Source organism: Lipophrys pholis (assembly GCF_963383615.2).
Source record: "Lipophrys pholis genome assembly, chromosome: 2".
Classification (NCBI taxonomy): Eukaryota; Metazoa; Chordata; class Actinopteri; order Blenniiformes; family Blenniidae; genus Lipophrys; species Lipophrys pholis.
In genome coordinates, this window is record NC_137636.1 from 7,730,626 (window position 1) to 7,749,561 (window position 18,936).

Sequence of the window (18,936 nt, forward strand, 5' to 3'; positions counted from 1 at the left end):
CCAGATATACTGTAAGACCCTCCACACTAAAACATCATGTTTGAAACTATCCACATGTCCATGTTTGCGTTTCAACCTGCTCTTCTGCAGCATTTAAAACCATAGTGTGAAGAGCACGCGCGTGTGTGTGTGCGTGTGTGTGCATTTTTGTGAAGTGTGTGCTTCTGATGCCTTCAGTAAAATGGAAACCTGTTATTTACTCAGCCTAACAAGATGCCTGGGCCTGTTTAACTGCTCTCATCATTGGTAATTACAGTGGGCGGGATGCCTGAGTGAAGTCCCATATGCACACACGTGCACATGCAGACAGAAAATACACTAAAAAAAACAGTTTCAAAAATATGTTTTATTGCCCATTTGATTCAACAAAGACCAGACTCAACATTTATGTTTCTATTCTTATTTTACTTAGAGTCCGAGGTCACCACTACTTGAATACTACGTGCAACTTCTGTCCACTTTATTAGGTGCGTGCGTCTATTGCAAACCTAATGTTTATTTATGGTGGTATTGTCGCAAATATCTAAAATAAATGTTTATTGCCAAGTTGAAAGCTAATGGTAAAAGCATCACGTTTATAATACCGTTTATATTTTCCCTTGTTTCATTTGAGGGATACAAATAGTTGAAGCATCTTTCAATATATCGCAGTCCAGCGCAACAAATACACTACCTCCGAACTCAAAGCTAAAACAGCTAGATAATGCTCTTAAAAAACAAAGCTTTAGGAAAAACAACTAAAGGAGATTTAGTCAAAGAGAAGTACTAATTGTAACAGTATTAGGAGCTTGTTCTGATCCTGCTGTTAGACGCTTTTATCAACTTATAAATGGTAAAAAAAAAAAAAAAAAAAACAGCTTTAAGATCATTACATCGTTTTTATATGAACATTTAATATATCTTTATAACCTTTTCTATCAATAATTTATATTGGGAGGAATTGTGTGTCATTTATTTACCTCTACTATCACAACCATGTTTAACCCCTCATCAGTACAATTGCTACTAAAATTCAAGGGAACCCACCTGATTTCACGACGTGCCAAAAATCCGCTGGTAGATTAAAGAAGACATGAATACAAAGAGAAACTATCAAATATTTATCAAGATATTTTGCTTCCAAACACGCTCATTTATCAGTTAATGCTTGATCAACAGCTATAAAGTGATAAAACAATATAATGCATTTTTTGTAAAGTGCTTAGGAAATGTACTTTTAAAGGTGGATTTTCTTTACAGTATCAAAGAAATACTAAATATCTCATATTTAAGCGTTTCTCCATTCTTTCAGGCATTAGTTACTGCGATAGTTAAGTTTTCATGAAAGCTTCCATCGTTTCCATGTGTCCATCTTTTCACTGATTTGCCGATCCTTGATCCAGTTTGTGCACCACTCTGAAGGCCTCTAAAAACTCCGTGAAGTCTATACTGCCGTCCTTGTTGAAGTCAATACTCCGGGCCAGGTCATCGATGGCTCTGTCATCAATGGCGACCCCGAGGTGAGCGCTGAAAAGGCGCCAGGTGTGGCGAAACTCCTCGATGGAGATCAGACCTGAACATGACAACACACGTCACCACATGCCGATTTTTGCTGTGTTCATCAGCGACGGAGGAAATGGAAAAACGCCCCACTTGTGTATTAAGGAAAAATAAATCTAAAATCTGTGCAAACGGGAACTTCCCACTGGGAAAGGGAGATTTATATGTGTGTTTGAAATGTGACGTTCCAAACTAGAAATGTCTTAATATCTGTACTGTGCTAATAATCAGGATTTTACGTAGATTTTTTATTTTTTCTTAAAGACATTTATCACTTTTACTTACCTGAATGATCTTTGTCTATGATGTTGAATATTATCTCAATGTCTGTCCTGTATCTAAAAAGTGTTTCTGCCAAGTTTGGAGTGACCTAGAAAATGAAAAAGAAACGGTTAAAAACAGAAGTGAACGATCAGCAGCTGTGTTTAACAGCAGTATTCGTAACCATAGAATTCCAGGGACCAACATGTAGGAAGTACATTTTGAAAGTAAAAGCTAGTGTTAAAAAGGTTGTTTGGGCATGCAACTGTAAAGGTATTTCAAAAATGCACACATTATTTATTAGATTGCCGGAGCGCCTATGGCTCAGTTAGGGGAGACTCTTCGGTGGTCTTATCCCCCCCGTCCCCCCATGTCCATGTTTCCAGGTGTTTTCCAGCAACACGCTGCTCCCAAACTGCTCTCAATGAAGGTCGAGCAATGCAACTGTCACTATTGCTGTGTGAATGCACGCTAAACAAATGTCTGTTCATCATTTATTTGCTTATTGTGGAGAATTGTTTATAGGATACTTGTACAATTCAAAAGATGTGAATAGTGAGGATGTAAGTGAGCCTGCAGTTTGAAGCTTACAAAGAAAAACAATACAAGCAGAAGAGTGTAAATAAAAGCAAATCGAGGCATCAGAGTCCCAAAAGCCCATACCATTAATGTGTTCAGTGCTGAACTACTGACTCACCAATATACACTGTGACTTTCCTTCAGTGCCCAATGGTACAAATATACAGGGATTACGCTGCCAAGCACAGCCGAGGTAGGACAGGTTGAAAAATAGCATTTCCACTTCATTACTCAATGTCACAGCATTTCACCTGTACATAGGAGTGGATATCAACACTTTTTTGTTTTATTTGTTTCTCATTTTATCAAACATGAGCACCATGTCTCATTTATAGGTTCATCAACTTATTAATTCCATACGCCGTCTCCTTTTTCCTCTTTTAAATCACCTAACCCATATGTGATTTGTCGTTTCATTTGAGGACTGTACTTGAATGAAAGATATTTCTAATCTTTCATTTCTGACCTGAGGCAGAGGAATTCCTGGTCCCATGTCCTCAAAGCAGGACTGATAGTCCACGCTTCCATCTGGTGTCAGACGAGCCAACTGTGGACGCAGAGTCCTCCAGGGCAGGTCCAGCCTCAATACAGACTCCAACACCAGGGCCCATTCAGTGACCGATATAATACCTGAAAACACAGCATGCATAGCCACTGACCGGAGTAAATATAAATATGTTCTACAAACCAAGGTAAGAGCAAAGATAGAAGTGAGAACTGGTCTCTTAAACTGGTTGTGTTTGGACAAAATAAAAACAACTTTGGCTTCAAACACACATCACTTCTTTCTTCTTTTTTTTTACAGAAATTCTCACATTCAACCACGACAGCAAATAAACCTTCGAAGGAAAAGTCAAGCAACTATTATACTGGTATTTGGATATGGGACTACTATAATCATTCAATTAATATTTTGTAATAAATGGTAGTACATTCATTTCCCACAACTAATTATCACAGTGGGTTAAAGAGTTATTTTGGCATCGTACCTATCCGTTCAATCTGTATTCAATTTATATCCAATAATCCAGTAAGTTATTACATTAAAGAGAAGCAATTAAAACAAAAACAATGTTTCATAAGATTCTTAGAAATGGAAGATTTTTACAGGTTTTGTGCCGTTTGCTGATCAAAGTGTGTATAGTGGATGGCATCGTCGTCACACTCATTCATGTAGGATATGTACTATGCGGCACAAAGTTATCATGTTATAAATTTTCTTGCATTAAAAATGGCCAACACTATTACAATACTGGCAGTTCTTACAGTATTGGTTACTACAAGGATTAACGGCCTGTCAGGCAGGTTGAGTCAATTGAAGCAAGTAAAAGCCTCGATTAAAAATGTAAATTTTGATGTTTATGAGACAACAGAGTGAGAAAAGAGTACCGGTGTAATTCTGGTCATACTGCTGAAAACCTGCCATCAGCTCAGAGCGGTGAGCGAACAGCTTCTCCTTCAAGGACCTGAGAGCAGAGCCCTCCGCAGCTCGTACCCTGCAGCCACAACAGCAAACACAGGTCATACAGCTACGCTCATGTGTGAACAGATCCAGCACCATCAAATTCTTCAAAGCAGCCGGGTCTGGCTTTGGGACTCAGTATTACCCCTTACTGAGGAAATATGTTAACTTTTAATTTCTATTAAAAGAAAATATAGTGCAGTTCACTTCATTTTCACTGCTTTAGTCGCCTGGTCGTACCTCTGTGTCAAGGTAAGCTTGCGAGTTGTGCGGCTGACTTGATACTGGTAGAAACGGGGAACCAGTTCTCGCCCCAGTTTGATGTACGCACCACGGTTGCTTCCCTCCTCATAATAGTTGGACGCTGAGAAGATGGTGATCACCTGTGACATAAACATGAACTTTTCAAGAGTCCAGACTCACAAGTTTTGGGGGAATTTTTTTTTTTTAACCATTCAATTGATGTTTTCCACATCATATAAACCTGTCCGCTGTGGCAGAGCTCGTATCCTTCCTGTTTGCACTCGTGGGAGCGGATCAGCAGCTGCAGTCCGTGTTGGAGCAGCAGCCTCTGGGTCACGTCGGGACCAAAGTAGCAGCCACCACCTCTGAACGTGTTGGGGCTGCAGCCCTCCTGGGTTTTAGGGTCGCTCCACAACACATCAACTATCTGTTAAAGACGGGGCTTCAGATGTAAGCGCTGAATAAGACCGGTCACGTATGCCCATCACAGTGTTGGAAAAAAAAAAAAAAAAGAGCTCATCTCACCTGTTTCCACTCTTGCTCATAGTGTGGAGGAGAAGGAAGGGGCACAGAGGACAAGGAGTCCACAAAAGGCACTTGGAGGACATTAATGGAGAAAGGCATGCTGGGAGAAGTGGGATAAGCACGAGGAGAGAGGCAGGATGGAGTTCGGGGGGAGCAGAGTGAGGAGGAGGAGGAGGACGATGAAGAAGAGGAGGAAATGGAGACGTTGCTGTCTTGTCGCCTGACCCCACGTTGCCTCTTTCTAAAAAAAAAAGAATAAATAAAAAAAAAACCAGAACAGCAGAGAGAGTGTGTTTCTTCTGCTTTTAAAGTAAACAAAATAAAACAAAATTGCATTTGTATGCTGTTGACCTCAGGTTGGGGGTTCTTTGGCTTTTGCTGCAGCTGCGGCTGCTGCTGGGACGAGAGCTGTCGGCAGACCTCAGCCTTTTGGCCGGTCTGGAGGCCTGTCCGATGTCCAGCTGCTCCAGACTGTGTTTGGGAAGCCTCAAGGCGGATTTCACCTGAGGGAGCAGAGGAATGAAGAACAAAATAATAAACATGGATATAATTTTGTAAAAAGATAAAAAAAAAAAAAAAGAAAAAGAAAAAAAAGAAATTAGTATCAGTGTTAGTTTCTGTTACTTTAGGTTGTTTTATAAGTTTCCTTGTATGTATCTATATAAAACTGAAGTTATTCTTAGGATCTCTATAGTTTTACCTTTTTTGCTTTGTTCAATATTGTAATGAATACTCGCAACCCAATAATTCTAGATGAACAATTACTTTTTTACTTATCTGTAAATACTCGTACTTTCACTTGATATAAATAAATATTTTGCTTTTACTTATTTATTTGACCCTTTTTTTTTTTGGACACTAAGATCTGTACTTCTACCTAAGTTGAAAACACAGTTTTTGTAACTCTTCCTGTCTGTTGAAAGTTAAAGTTAAATTTTAAATACGATTTACATTCAGTTGAAAAACTGAGGCGTTGTGATGATAAACCTGGTAACTGACGAGGCTTTAAACCGCAGCGGACAGATTCTATTGTTGCAGTTCAAAGAAGGTTGAGGAAGAAAGACGGACCTTGTGTCTGTCGATGGAGCCCAGGAAGTCCAGGTGGGTCTGGTCTGAAATCCCCCCGTGAACAATCAGGATCTTTCCGTCAATAACTGTTGCAACAGGCAGGAGGCTGAAAACGTCCTGAAATAGCTGGAGGATCTCACGGCCGTGAGTCTGCAAACATTCACGCAGTCAGAAAAAACCCCCAATAAATAAATTCTATTTCACAGCTCAGACAGCTTAATCCATCCTACTCTCCCAGCTGTGTCAGTCAAAAACCTGCAGGGTGTGTAATTGAGAGGTGAGCGTGAAAGCAGAATGACTGAGGACTTTACCTTGTACTTCTGCATGACTTCTTTAGTGAACCCATATCTAAAGAAATAAAACCACAAGATTAACGTACAGTTGATCATATTTCACATTTTGAGAGAGAGAGAGAGAGCGAGAGAGCGAGAGAGCGAGAGAGCGAGAGACCACACACACATTCATCTTCATTTTGTTTTGAAACCTCTTCTGACTTTTTTTCTTACCCCCATAAAATAAGTTTTTCTAGTTTGATTGGCGATTCTCAGACACGGACTTAACACGTATAACTCTTGATGTTGTCAAGCAGCACTGGGCCTAAAGACTGTCAAGTAGTCCTGAGAGTATTTCCAACTAAATTGTTGTCTTTTTCATTACATTATTCCTATTTCTCGCAGTTTTGATTCAAATTAAATGCAGAAATCCAATTATGCAAACAATGTGATGGCATCCTTTAGCGACTTCTGGCAACAACAAATAAATGCTTTCCTCACTGGGAAATTAGCAACTTTGATTTGCTATTTCAAGTACGGTTCTGGCTTATTTTTGTTTGTTTTTATTTTTTAAATAAATAATTGCATGATACCCGCGAGCAATACCTGGGTGCTTTTACTCATTTATATTCAGCAAACTAGCAGCTACTTTCTTCCTATTGATTCATTTACATATTAGAAAAAGTTTGGAAAAATATGGGAAAATCTAGTTTCATGTTCGACACTGGTATAATATTTGTTTGCTAAGATATGTACAGTTAATGATATCGATCAATGGATTGATCATTTGGAATAATCACAATGAGTAATGTTTTTCTTGAGCTTAATGAGGCTTATTGTCTTTTACTGTTTAACTTAATAAATGTCAAAAATAATAACAAAACTGGATAACAAGAACTCGCCTGAGGTTCATGATGTGGTCTTCATGGTTTCCCCGGTTCAGGTGCATGTTGTCCGGGTAAAGCAGAAGGTAGGCGAACAGGAGGACGACGACTTCGACTGACTTTTTTCCGCGGTCTACGAAGTCCCCGTTAAACACATACGGAGTCTCTGCAGAGGGAAGCCCGTTCTGAGAAACGGTAACACATCGTTAATCAAACCTTTATTCTGTCAGGAACTTTATTATATCATGATCGCTGAAGAAAAAAAAAAAAAAAGTATGTCAATACATTACCTTATAAAATATGAGAAGCAGGTCATCCAGACTCCCATGCAGATCACCTGAACCAAAAAACAAACAAATAAATGAATGAATCAGACACCTTTCGCTTCCACTGACCCCATTTAAAGAAGATAATATTGGCACGAGTATTCTTGAGTTTAATGTGATGCAGTTCAGTAGGAGGAGACGGCAGCTGCAGAAGAGCAGTCAAGTCCTTGATCACTCGGGAGGAAAAAAAAACAAAAGCAAAGACTGTCCTATTCTGAAATGCTGCTATTAAGATATAGTCAACTGTTTTACGGTTAGGTTAATTATTCAAGAACATGTTTTTGTAGAGGAAACTGGAGTACCTGGAGAAAACACACACAGAAGAAGAACACAGAGGCCCCATAAAGAAAGCCATATTTCAGTCCGAAAGAACAAAAATATGAACTATGACAACGTAATGCCAAATGAGTCTGAGATCATGAATACCCACCACATATAGTGATCTCTTTGGTGTAGGAGGTTGACAAGTGAATGATGTTTGGCATCTGTTTGAGGAGCTTTTTGGTCTCGTACAGCAGCTGCAGAACGTATCTGGCATGTAGAGTCTGCGGCGCAAAAAAACAAATTAAGTCTCACAGTTACAGGCAAGAGTGTGTAAGACCAAAGGCATGTGGTCGGTACCTGCTGCTCCTTAAATGCATTGAGCAGAGTGTTGGTGTCGGAGACGGAGAGGGGAAATGATATCCGTGGTCCACTGTAGGACTCTGGAACGGGAATAAGGCTGTAGCAGGTTTCTCTGTCTAACCAAGGGTCGACCACCGGGTCCAGCAGCTGGGAGATCAAGTCTAGTTGACACAGTGTGTTAAACATAGAACGTGTCACTGAAAACTGATTTTTGAATTTGTTTGAGTAAAAACCCAAAGGTCATAAGTGGTACTTGCGGTGAAATATGAATAAGATGGCACGAGTATTCTTGTTTCGGACTCCAACATGTTGCCAAATGTGCCATCTAATCTTTCTTGTTTCAATGCATTAAGCTGGTCATTTCAGAGGTCGACACAGCAGATCATTTGCTTACACCCGGCGACTCCTTCACTACGTCCGTGAATCTTCTGAGGATTTCTGTTAAACACCCTCCCACACACACACACACACATCTCTGGTCCATTCTATCTATTAACTGTACGACACTATATATTAGGACCAGTAGAGAAATGTGTGTTCACACTGGTCAAGTTTAGTCTTTTACATCCATCCATCTTCACATCTATGCTTTATCCAATTCAGCGTTTGAGGCCGACCCCAGTAGACAATCAGCAAGGGAAGGGCCCCCAAGGTCCGACCTGAACTGGAGACTTTATTGTTGTACACCACTACAGGATTGTGTAACCTTTGTCCCTTGCTTATCACAATAGATCACTAGCTTTAGACGATTTGTCGACATGTATTACGTGTTTGAAACATAACACATGTTCATAAAACAATGGGATCAATGTCCTTCAAAGAAACATGAACTGTCAGTACAAGTCAGAGACAGCACTTTAAGTGCCATTTAATCTTTTAGCAGTTTTACACATATATGTACTTATTTTTGTCATATCTAAAGAGATAATTGTGACGTTTTGAGGGCTTCTAATTTTTGCAAAGTAAGAACAGATGTTCAGGCTTTTCGCTTTCTTGTCCTTAATGCCCATTTCCTCCTTACTGTCTTTTAAATGTCTCCATCTGCATCTCTCCCTCACTAACAGGGATACTGCTGTATGCAACAAATACAAACAACAGAGCCTGGCCTCTTGAGTCGCTTGTGTTTACTCAATTTAAAACCCATGAAGAGGATGCTCATCAGATGACGACCACTAAGGGCTGACCTAAGGATTAGCTTGTCAATGAAGCATTATGTTATTTTAGCTGGATGAGTGGGTCGATACACACTTCAGCCACAGCTGTTTCACTGCAACACACCAACTCATTGGCCTCCACATTCACAGTAGTTGCCAGGCAACAGGGTATACGCAATAAGGCTTTCTAATCTGGACATTAAAAAAATAAAAAGAGCAGAGCTATGACTCACAAAGTGGTGTTAATTTGATGAATGTAGAATGTATATCTGTACAAGTACAGTCAGCACAGCGACTGATAACTAATTAACACCTCTGTTTCATTTCTATTTGTAATCAACCTTAACTTTCACCAGTGGATTTATTCATTATGAGAAATAGAACTGTTTCCAAACCAATAGAAATATACATGTATATACAAAGAAATTTGATCTCAAATCAACTCACAAGTTTAGCGTTCACTTTTATTTGAGACACAGCAATCCTGTTGGTACAGTTGAAATTCAATATTTCATATGCAGCCACCAAAATATGTATTTGCTGCTCTGGTGTTGGTCTGTGGACACTAGTTTATGCTGATACATGCAGGTCTGATGTCGATTTAGCTGGTGCCTCACCGGCATGCCTACATCAAAACGAAACATATCTGGTGGTATCTAACATTTAAAACATGCCGCTTCACCCGCAAAGCCCTGCAATTAAATGAAACTGCCAGTTTTTTTTCAGTCGGGATAATAATAGGGAGTAATCAACCGGGTGGATGTGCAGCATTACATCTATAGCTGTTCCACATCTATAACTCTTTCCAACTAGTCTTAATGTTCTGTGAATAAAAGCATCTTGGTATCTCACCTGGCCCATTTCCATTGAGAGAAGTGAAGTTGTCCAGCATGAAACTGAAGAAGCTGGATAACTAAAGGCAAAGGGATACAAAAAAAATCATGCTGATGCTTTGTGATGCTTCTGAAAATGAGCATAATAGTATTCAATTCTCAAAAGACACCTGTAGCTGATCCTGTTCCCCGGCATATTCAATGGACTGAAAGATGTTCCAGGTGTACCTGCGTCTCATCTCGAGACGGGCCATGTAGCGCCGATACCAACGCTGGATCAAAACAGCTGCCTTCATAGCTGCAGCACATTTACAGAGGAAAACATGACACAGCATCTGCAGTCACAGGAAAGTTTCTTGACACACACTGCAGCCATGGTACATACCGTATATACACAACACAATGGAAAACACACACATGCAATCATATGGGTCACAGACTGATTTTGAGTGGGGTCTTACTGAGAGCGGGGCTGGAAGTCTTAACTTCTTCATCTGTGAGAAGAAATACTACAAATTCAGCACGAGTAATTGGAAATTGAATAAAATGCCGAGCAAAGGGAACAAACAGACACACACTCACACACAGTGGGAGCTAATAAGACACGGGGGAGGTCATGTGCAACAATAGGACTGGAAAAACAAAGCAAATTAAACAAGCTTTTGGGAGTAACGGGGCTCATTAAAGAGAGGAGAGAAGACAGGCTACAAGAGAGGAAAACACCTTCTGTCAAACAGTTGTATGTGTGTGCTCGTGCGACAAGTCGTCAGAAAATGGAAATGCACTCAATTACCTTGCTTCAGAATGCTTTTCGAATACTAAACCCCATTGTTGTGTCTGCTGGTCATAACATGATGATATGAGAAGTTCATGCAATGCCTCAAAGTGCTTCACAAGAGCCAAAAAAATAACAAAAAAGCAATTAAACAATAAAGTACAGTGGGGCCGTGTTCCCTCAGAAATAACTACAAGAAAAAAAAAAAAAGGATTCTCCAGCGCTGGTTTTAAATAGGACTGAAACTCACCCAAGGTAGCGCTGAACCATCCTCACCCAGCAGAGCAACACTTTCAGTAACAAACTGCGGTCTAAGTCCTGCTAAAATTACACACTGAGCAGGTCCTTTATCCGACAGTCACTGCACCATCAGCACTGAGTCGTGACGGTGCCTCCTGGCTCAGCTGAGTATTGACAATGTTAAGGTTTAGTGTTTTTTTAGCCTGCCACACCTACACAGCACATGCATTTGACTCTCAGTGCTTGATTTCTGTACCGACTGCATTGTTTTTGTAAGTCTACTGTATCTATTACTCGCTCTCCTCAAAGTTATTTAGTTCAGTTGTTTGATACAGAAAAAAGGAAAAAATCCTCATATTGGGGTTTTGCTTCACAAATAAAATATTTCCCATTTTGTCTTGATCATATCAGTCTAATCTTTCAACTCTTGATGTCATTCATGGATTAAAAGTCATTTAAAGTATGCAGATGAAGGAAGATTCAATATAGTCCCACCCTGCTCTCTTTAATGAGGTTTTCCTTAAAGCCTCATTCAGGTTGTTCCTGAGCTTGCACTCCAATTAATTTAACACACCTAAGATCTATCGAAGCTCCCATTCCTTTTTCCACAGAGTAGGTGGAGGAACATGTCAGCTGTAATTTGGTTCCATTCTGGTCGTGTCACACCTTTACACTGTGCAACAGGTACAAACATGAACACTTCTCAGCAGACAAAGATAAAGCCATGAGTCAGTCATGAGTGGAATAAAGGGATCATAAAAGAAATGCCACCTGAGGCTTGACACATGGTTTTACCTCCTTCCAACATTTTCCCTTTGGTTTCTGTGGCGACGGAGGTGCCACATCCCATGATCACCAACAGGGAGGTCACATCAGCCAGTTCCTCCTAACTTGGCAGCTGTTGGTCACATCTGTTTGGTGACAAGTGGAAAAGGACCTGCAAAATACACTGTTGTTGTGAGTTGAGACAAGTGTGCATTGTCAGAAGTCCCAAAACCTTAAAAAAAAGACAAACAGCAATAGATGATAAATCTGCATTCTCAACATTGTCAAACTTCCCAAATGTTCCTCACCACTTCACCCTCAGTTGCACGTGGTCTACATATGAGTGGATAAGAACCAACTATATTGACAGACCACAACACGAGCGTCTCGAAATATGCGACGCCGAGGAAATAAGATCCCCCCCTAAAGGAAATGCACTTAAAAACAACTAAAACTAGAATGGAATTGGCTTTTACCTTAAAGGACTGCATATTATTTCGACGAAACGCTTGCTTTACGCATCCGGTGCAGGTAAACGATCAGTCTCAATGGTTCCTTGTATCCGCGCGTCATGGAAACGCTGAATGGCACGCGCGCAGCTCGGCGGACGCACAAAAAAAAAACAAAAAAAAAAACTAAAGGTTGAAATTGCAGGAAACCTTGACAACTAGTGACCTGATTACTACTAAAAAGTAAAATATTGTGGGGTTTCTTTTTCTCCTCAGACCAGCTGTGGATGAATCAGGAGCCGCTGCTGACGGAGAGGAGCTCGGTGAGGAAGAGGAGGAGGAGGAGGAGGAGGCTGCGTCAGGTGGACTGAAATCAGCCGTTTCAAGCCTCTCAGGTTCCTCCTGCTCTAAAATATCCCCAAGCATCCGTCATTACTCACTTCACTCCTCCAAACCACGTGGAAGTCCCCGATTTACTAGAAGTGTCCCAGATTGGACCAGTTTGACGCTCCTGTGTTCAATAATGAAACATCTGGCTTTCTTGCTCACACAAGCTGTTTTAATGACTTTTAAATGAGGAAGTCAAGTGATTTCGGTGAAATTTACTGTAGTAAATACAGGGTGTGTGATTTACTCTGGTGGGCTCCCTCACTCTGTCCATCGTAGCTTTAAGGAAGCAGGATCCCACCTGCATGATTAAAGCTCCTTCAGCCAAATAAAATACATTACATAGATTTTAAAATCTCAGTGAAACAGATTTGTCATCATCAGTCATGCATCAACAAGGAGACACACACAAGTGGTACATTTTGGTTAACTTCCTGATTAATTTTTTTACAAGAGAAAATATATATTGGTAAATTGCATAATAAAGGCTAATAAATGACATCAGTTGACAAATAAAAGCTACAGTAAGTTTGCAAACTACTCATAGAATTTTATGGTCTTTTATTTTACTCCACCCGCATTTATTATTGAATTTTACCAAAATATGGAGTTGCCGAGCTCCAATTTAAAATGCATCTGCACACAGGTTCACATTCTTACACCATTTCCCTGATCTGATGTGTTTTCTCTGCATTCCCCTAAACACAGCGTTACTCTTTGTTCCAATGGTTCCACTTTCTGGTGTTTTAAACTTTTGAAGAAAGAAATCCTGCTTTATAAATGTCCCTGGGGTAATTATTCTCTGCATTAAACGTGGCAGCCATCTAGAACTCTCAGTTACTAATTAATATTAACCCAAAATCCAACTTTAGTTCTTTTGAGAGTCTGAGCATGACCATGTGACACCCGTCAAATAAAACATTTATCGTCCTCCTGGACCTTATTCAACTTTTTTAACTGAATTCTCTGATTTTTTGTCAGATCTAGCCCTGACTAAAGATAAGGTTATCATGGTAGGAGACTTCAATGTTCATGTTGACGTAGAAAATGATAGTTTCAGTGCCAGCTTTAAATCTACACTTGACTCTCTAGGTTTCTCTCAGGTAGTAGACGGGCCTACCCATAAACATCTACACACCTTAGACCTTATTCTAACTTATGGTTTGAATATAGAGCATCTGACCATCTCTCCTCACAATGATTTCCTGTCAGATCACTTCTTAATAACCTTTGACTTTGTTCTAAATAGTTATAAACCTCCGGCTAAAGCCGTGTTAACCAGGTCTCCCTCTGAAAACATAGTAACTAAATTCAAGGAAAGAATTCCCTCTGCTATAGAATCAGTAGTGAATCTTCCTGACCCGTATACTGTTGCTAGCTCAGACATTGAATACCTAACAAACAGTCTGACAGATATGCTAATTACAACGCTAGACGACATAGCTCCTCAAAAATGAAAATGAAAAAACAGGAAAAGTCCTCCCCATGGTTTAACTCATCAACCCGCCAGCTTAAACAACGCTCCCGTAGATTAGAAAGAACTTGGCGTTCAACAAAAACAGACCTCGATTATATAGCCTGGAAGGATAGCTTCAAAACTTATAAGAAAGCTCTGAGTAGAAGTAGAACTAATTACTACTCATCCTTAATAGAGGAAAACAAAAACAACCCTCGGTTTCTTTTCAGTACTGTAGCCAAACTGACCAAGAACCAAAATAGCGTCGAGCCCACCATTCCTATCAATATACAGGACTGTCTCAGAAAATTAGAATATTGTGTTAAAGTCCTTTATTTTCTGTAATGCAACTAAAAACATGAAAATGTCATACATTCTGGATTCATTACACATCAACTGAAATATTGCAAGCCTTTTGGCGTTTTAATATTGCTGATTATGGCATACAGCTTAAGAAAACTCAAATATCCCATCTCAAAATATTAGAATATCATGAAAAAGTATACTAGCAGGCTATTTAACTAATCACTTGAATCGTCTAATTAACTCGAAACACCTGCAAGGGTTTCCCTGAGCCTTTAAAAACACTCAGCTTGGTTCAGTAAACTAAATCACAAGTATGGGGAAGACTGCTGACCTGACTGCTGTCCAGAGGACCATCATTGACACCCTCCATCAGGAGGGTAAGACACAAAAAGAAATTTCTAAAAGAGCAGGCTGTTCACAGAGTGCAGTTTCAAAGCACATTCACAAAAAGTCTGTTGGAAGGAGGAAATGTGGCAGGAAACGCTGCACAACCAAGAGAGAGGACCGCAGCCTTAACAGCATTGTGAAGAAGAGCCGCTTCCAGAATTTGGGGGAGCTTCAAAGACTGTGGACTGAAGCTGGAGTCCAGGTATCAAAAGCCACCGTTCACAGACGTGTCCGGGAAATGGGCTACAATAGCCGTATTCCCATGGTCAAGCCACTCCTGAACTCAAGACAACGGAAGAAGCTATGGAAAAGAAGCACTGGACAGTTGCAGAGTGGTCCAGAGTCCTGTTTTCAGACGAAAGCAAGTTTTGTATTTCATTTGGAAGTCAAGGCGCTAGAGTCTGGAGGAAGGCTGGAGAGGAGCACAATCCAAGTTGCTTGAAATCCAGTGTGAAGTTCCCACAGTCAGCAATGGTTTGGGGAGCCATGTCAGCTGCTGGTGTTGGTCCACTGTGTTTCATCAAGTCCAGAGTCAATGCAGCTGTGTACTGTACCAAGAGATTTTAGAGCACTACATGCTTCCATCTGTTGAAAAGCTCTATGGAGATGATGATTTCATTTTCCAGCATGATCTGGCACCTGCCCACAGTGCCAAAACCACCAGTAACTGGTGTACTGACCATGGCATTACTGTCCTCGATTGGCCTGCCAACTCCCCTGACCTGAACCCCATAGAGAATTTGTGGGGTATTGTGAAGAAGAAGCTGAAAGACACCAGACCCAATAATGCAAATGAGCTAAAGGCCGCTATTGAAGCATCCTGGGCCTCCATAACACCTCAGCAATGCCACAGGCTGATTGCTTCCATGCCACGCCACATTGATGCAGTAATCCGTGCAAAAGGGTTCCCAACCAAGTACTGAGTGCATTAATTGACATTTTCAAATGTTTGATTTTGTTTTGCTGTTATAAATCTTTTTTTTTTACTTGGTCTGAGGAAATATTCTAATTTTTTGAGATAGGATATTTGAGTTTTCTTAAGCTGTATGCCATAATCAGCAATATTAAAATAATAAAAGGCTTGCAATATTTCAGTTGATGTGTAATGAATCCAGAATGTATGACATTTTTGTTTTTTTAATTGCATTACAGAAAATAAAGACCTTTATCACAATATTCTAATTTTCTGAGACAGTCCTGTATGTAGCGAGGACTTCATGAAGTTCTTTCAAAATAAAATTACAAGGCTTAGGGATAACATCCATCAAACCCTACCGTCCGTTAGCCCCATAACAGAGGAACTGGTTAAACCTAACAGTCATCTGGAATGCTTTCAGCAAATACAACTAGTCCAACTAAATTCCCTTATTTCTTCTGCTAAACCAACTACTAGCCTGTTGGACCCAATTCCTACTAGAATTCTGAAAGAGGCACTGCCACTAATCAATAATTCTATACTCGCAATTATTAACCAGTCTCTAACAACAGGCTATGTGACACAATCCTTTAAACTAGCAGTTATTAAACCTCTCATTAAAAAGCCAAACTTAGACACAAGCCTTCTCTCAAACTACAGGCCGATCTCCAACCTTCCTTTCCTGTCAAAGGTTCTGGAGAAAGTAGTCGCTAAAGAAACTCCAGGATTATCTGCAGGAGAATAATCTGTTAGAGGACCTTCAGTCCGGCTTCAGAATGAACCACAGTACAGAGACTGCACTGCTAAAGGTTACTAATGACCTTCTAATGGCCTCAGATAGAGCTCTTCTATCTGATTTACTTCTTCTGGACCTGAGTGCCGCATTTGATACTGTCCATCATAATATACTCTTAAGGAGATTAAAAGATGCCGTCGGCATTAAAAACTTAGCCTTAAACTGGTTTAAATCATATTTATCTGACCGGTTTCAATTTGTTCATGTAAACAACAAATCTTCAATGCATGAACGGGTCCTGTGTGCTGTACCACAAGGCTCCGTCCTTGGACCGATATTGTTTAATCTCTATATGTTACCACTCGGAAATATTATTAGGAAACACAACATTAACTTTCATTGTTATGCAGATGATACTCAGCTATATTTATCAATTAAAGCCAATCAGGCCGACCAACTTGTTAAACTAGAGTCCTGCCTCAGGGACGTTAAGTCCTGGATGTCTATCAACTTCTTAATGCTCAACACATCCAAGACTGAGGTTATAATCGTAGGTCCTAAAAAGCTCAGGGATAACTTTTCAGATAGTCTGATTACCTTAGATAATATTACCTTAACCTCTAACAGTGATATTAGGAACCTGGATGTTATTTTTGATCAGGATCTGTCCTTTCTGTCCCATGTTAAACATGTCTCCAGGACAGCCTTCTTCCATCTAAGGAAGATTGCAAAAATTAGAAACTTCTTGTCCTTCAAAGATGCAGAAAAAATGATTCCTGCCTTTGTGACTTCAAGATGAGATGATTGTAACTCCCTAATGTCAGGCTGTCCAAACTCCTCTGTTAGGATCTTACAGCTAGTGCAGAACGCTGCTGCAGGTTTACTAACCAGAACTGGAAGAAGAGAGCACATCTCCCCAGTCTTAGCATCCTTACACTGGCTTCACATCAAATCTAGAATAGAATTCAACATCCTTCTGATCACATATAAAACTCTTCATCACCAGGCTCCGTCCTATATGGAGAAACTTCTAGAAGTGTCTCACCCTCCACGAGCCCTTGGCTCTGAGGATGCAGGACTGTTGGTAATCCCTAAAGTCCTTCAAAGTAAAACAGGAGGCAGGAGTTTCAGCCATATGGCTCCTTTACTCTGGAATCAACTAGCATCCTCGGTCCGAAGGGCCGACACCATTAGTTTATTTAAGAGTAGACTAAAAACCTTCCTCTTTGATAGAGCTTATCATCAGGAATAAAATAGGACCACTAAGTTGAGCTGCTCTAGGCATAGACTGCTGAGGGGATTTTCTCTCTCCCGTTAAAGGGAGGAACTCTACATTTGGAGCTTCTGTTTCTTGTCTTTCTTTCTTTCTCTCTGTGTAACAACATTACTGTAGCCACCAGATACTGCCGCCGTCTGTTTTTCTCCCTGACAGGAGGGGAGCAGGATCCAGGGGATCAGACCCAAGACTCCCAGAGTGGAGTTACCACGGTCCTACTACCCGACCCCACCACAGCACCGGGACCCCACCGCAACGGCACGGCCCTTAAACTCCAGACTGAGATTGGTTCATCATCAGACCAACGCTCATCATAGACTTTTCTTAGTATTTGTATTTATCTGGCCTGTCTGCCACTCTCTCTCTCCCTCTTCTATTCCTCTCCCTCCCTGTCCTATCCCATGTACTTCTCCCCACAACCGGTCAAGGCGGATGGCCGCCCTTCCAGAGTCTAGGGCCCGCCCCACGCTTTCTTCCTGAAGAGGGACTTCTTATGAACTTCTCTCCATGTGAGGGAGTTTTTCCTGGTTTCCACTGTTGCTTGTTCCATCTGCTGCTCTGGAAGGTTTAGTTGGGTTCTGTTGTTCTCTATCATTGTAAGAGGCTCTGAGATGTTTGTTGATGTGATTTGGCGCTGTACAAATAAAATTGAATTGAATTGAATTGAATCATCATCCCTTGTTACTTTCTTCTTTTCCGGTTCATCCCAATGATGTGCTGAGGTGGAGGAGGAGATGGATGGTCAGTAGTGCTGAGTCAGCTGACGGAGGATGTGGTTGGTCATGTTGACCAGGGATGTTTCAGTGTTTTGGACGGAAAGCGGACTGGAAGGGTTGATGGAGGTTGTTTGCGTCGAGGAGGGACTGTAATTGGCGGTGTTGCTCCTCTGGGGTTCAGAGGACATACATGTGAGTGTGTGAAGAAACCAGCTTGTCTCTGTGACAAAGAAAAGAGAGAGCACATGCGTTGAAGCTGTGTTTACTTCACGTAAGAGCATGTTTTATCCTTCCTCTAACAATGTACATCGACAACAATAATCCAGATTACAACATGCAAAACGGCCTGAAAGAGTCCAAAAGTCCGAGTGGCCATAGTTAACTAAGCTTAGTCACATTCAAAGTACATTTCAATTCCACAAGATATCAGAAAACATAGTTAACTTGTATTTCTTGTCTTTTAAACCATGTCTTATTTATGCTTTTTAATCATTCATTTGTTTAATGAATTAATCTTTTTAAACTCTTTTAAACTCACAAAGGATTTTAAATTGTCCCGTATTGTATTTGTTACAACACAGATAACATGCTTTACATTGGTGAATTTTAGTATTTACCATCCTGTGACAAAGAAAAGAGAGAGCACCTTCGTTGAAGCTGTGTTTACTTCACGTAAGAGGATGTTTTCTTCCTCTGCGTTGCCTCATCTAATCTCTGCCAGTGCGCGACATGCGCCATCTAATGGACAGCATAGGGA

The 18,936-nt window shown here is 40.6% G+C and overlaps 1 protein-coding gene across 1 annotated transcript; it reads right to left on the reverse strand.

Moving 5' to 3' along the window:
- Positions 1-1,087: 1,087 nt before the first annotated feature.
- On the reverse strand, positions 1,088-11,635 carry ppef1 (protein phosphatase, EF-hand calcium binding domain 1; the record flags this gene model as incomplete). Its single annotated transcript, XM_080491114.1, has 18 exons — positions 1,088-1,552; positions 1,825-1,909; positions 2,846-3,009; positions 3,769-3,875; positions 4,082-4,224; positions 4,326-4,511; positions 4,610-4,850; positions 4,961-5,112; positions 5,678-5,827; positions 5,989-6,025; positions 6,852-7,018; positions 7,124-7,170; positions 7,590-7,704; positions 7,781-7,944; positions 9,790-9,850; positions 9,941-10,068; positions 10,232-10,264; positions 11,581-11,635. 18 exons carry the CDS (start codon positions 11,633-11,635, stop codon positions 1,356-1,358), a joined length of 2,232 nt encoding a protein of 743 aa, XP_080347240.1. The 3' UTR covers positions 1,088-1,355.
- Positions 11,636-18,936: the final 7,301 nt, after the last annotated feature.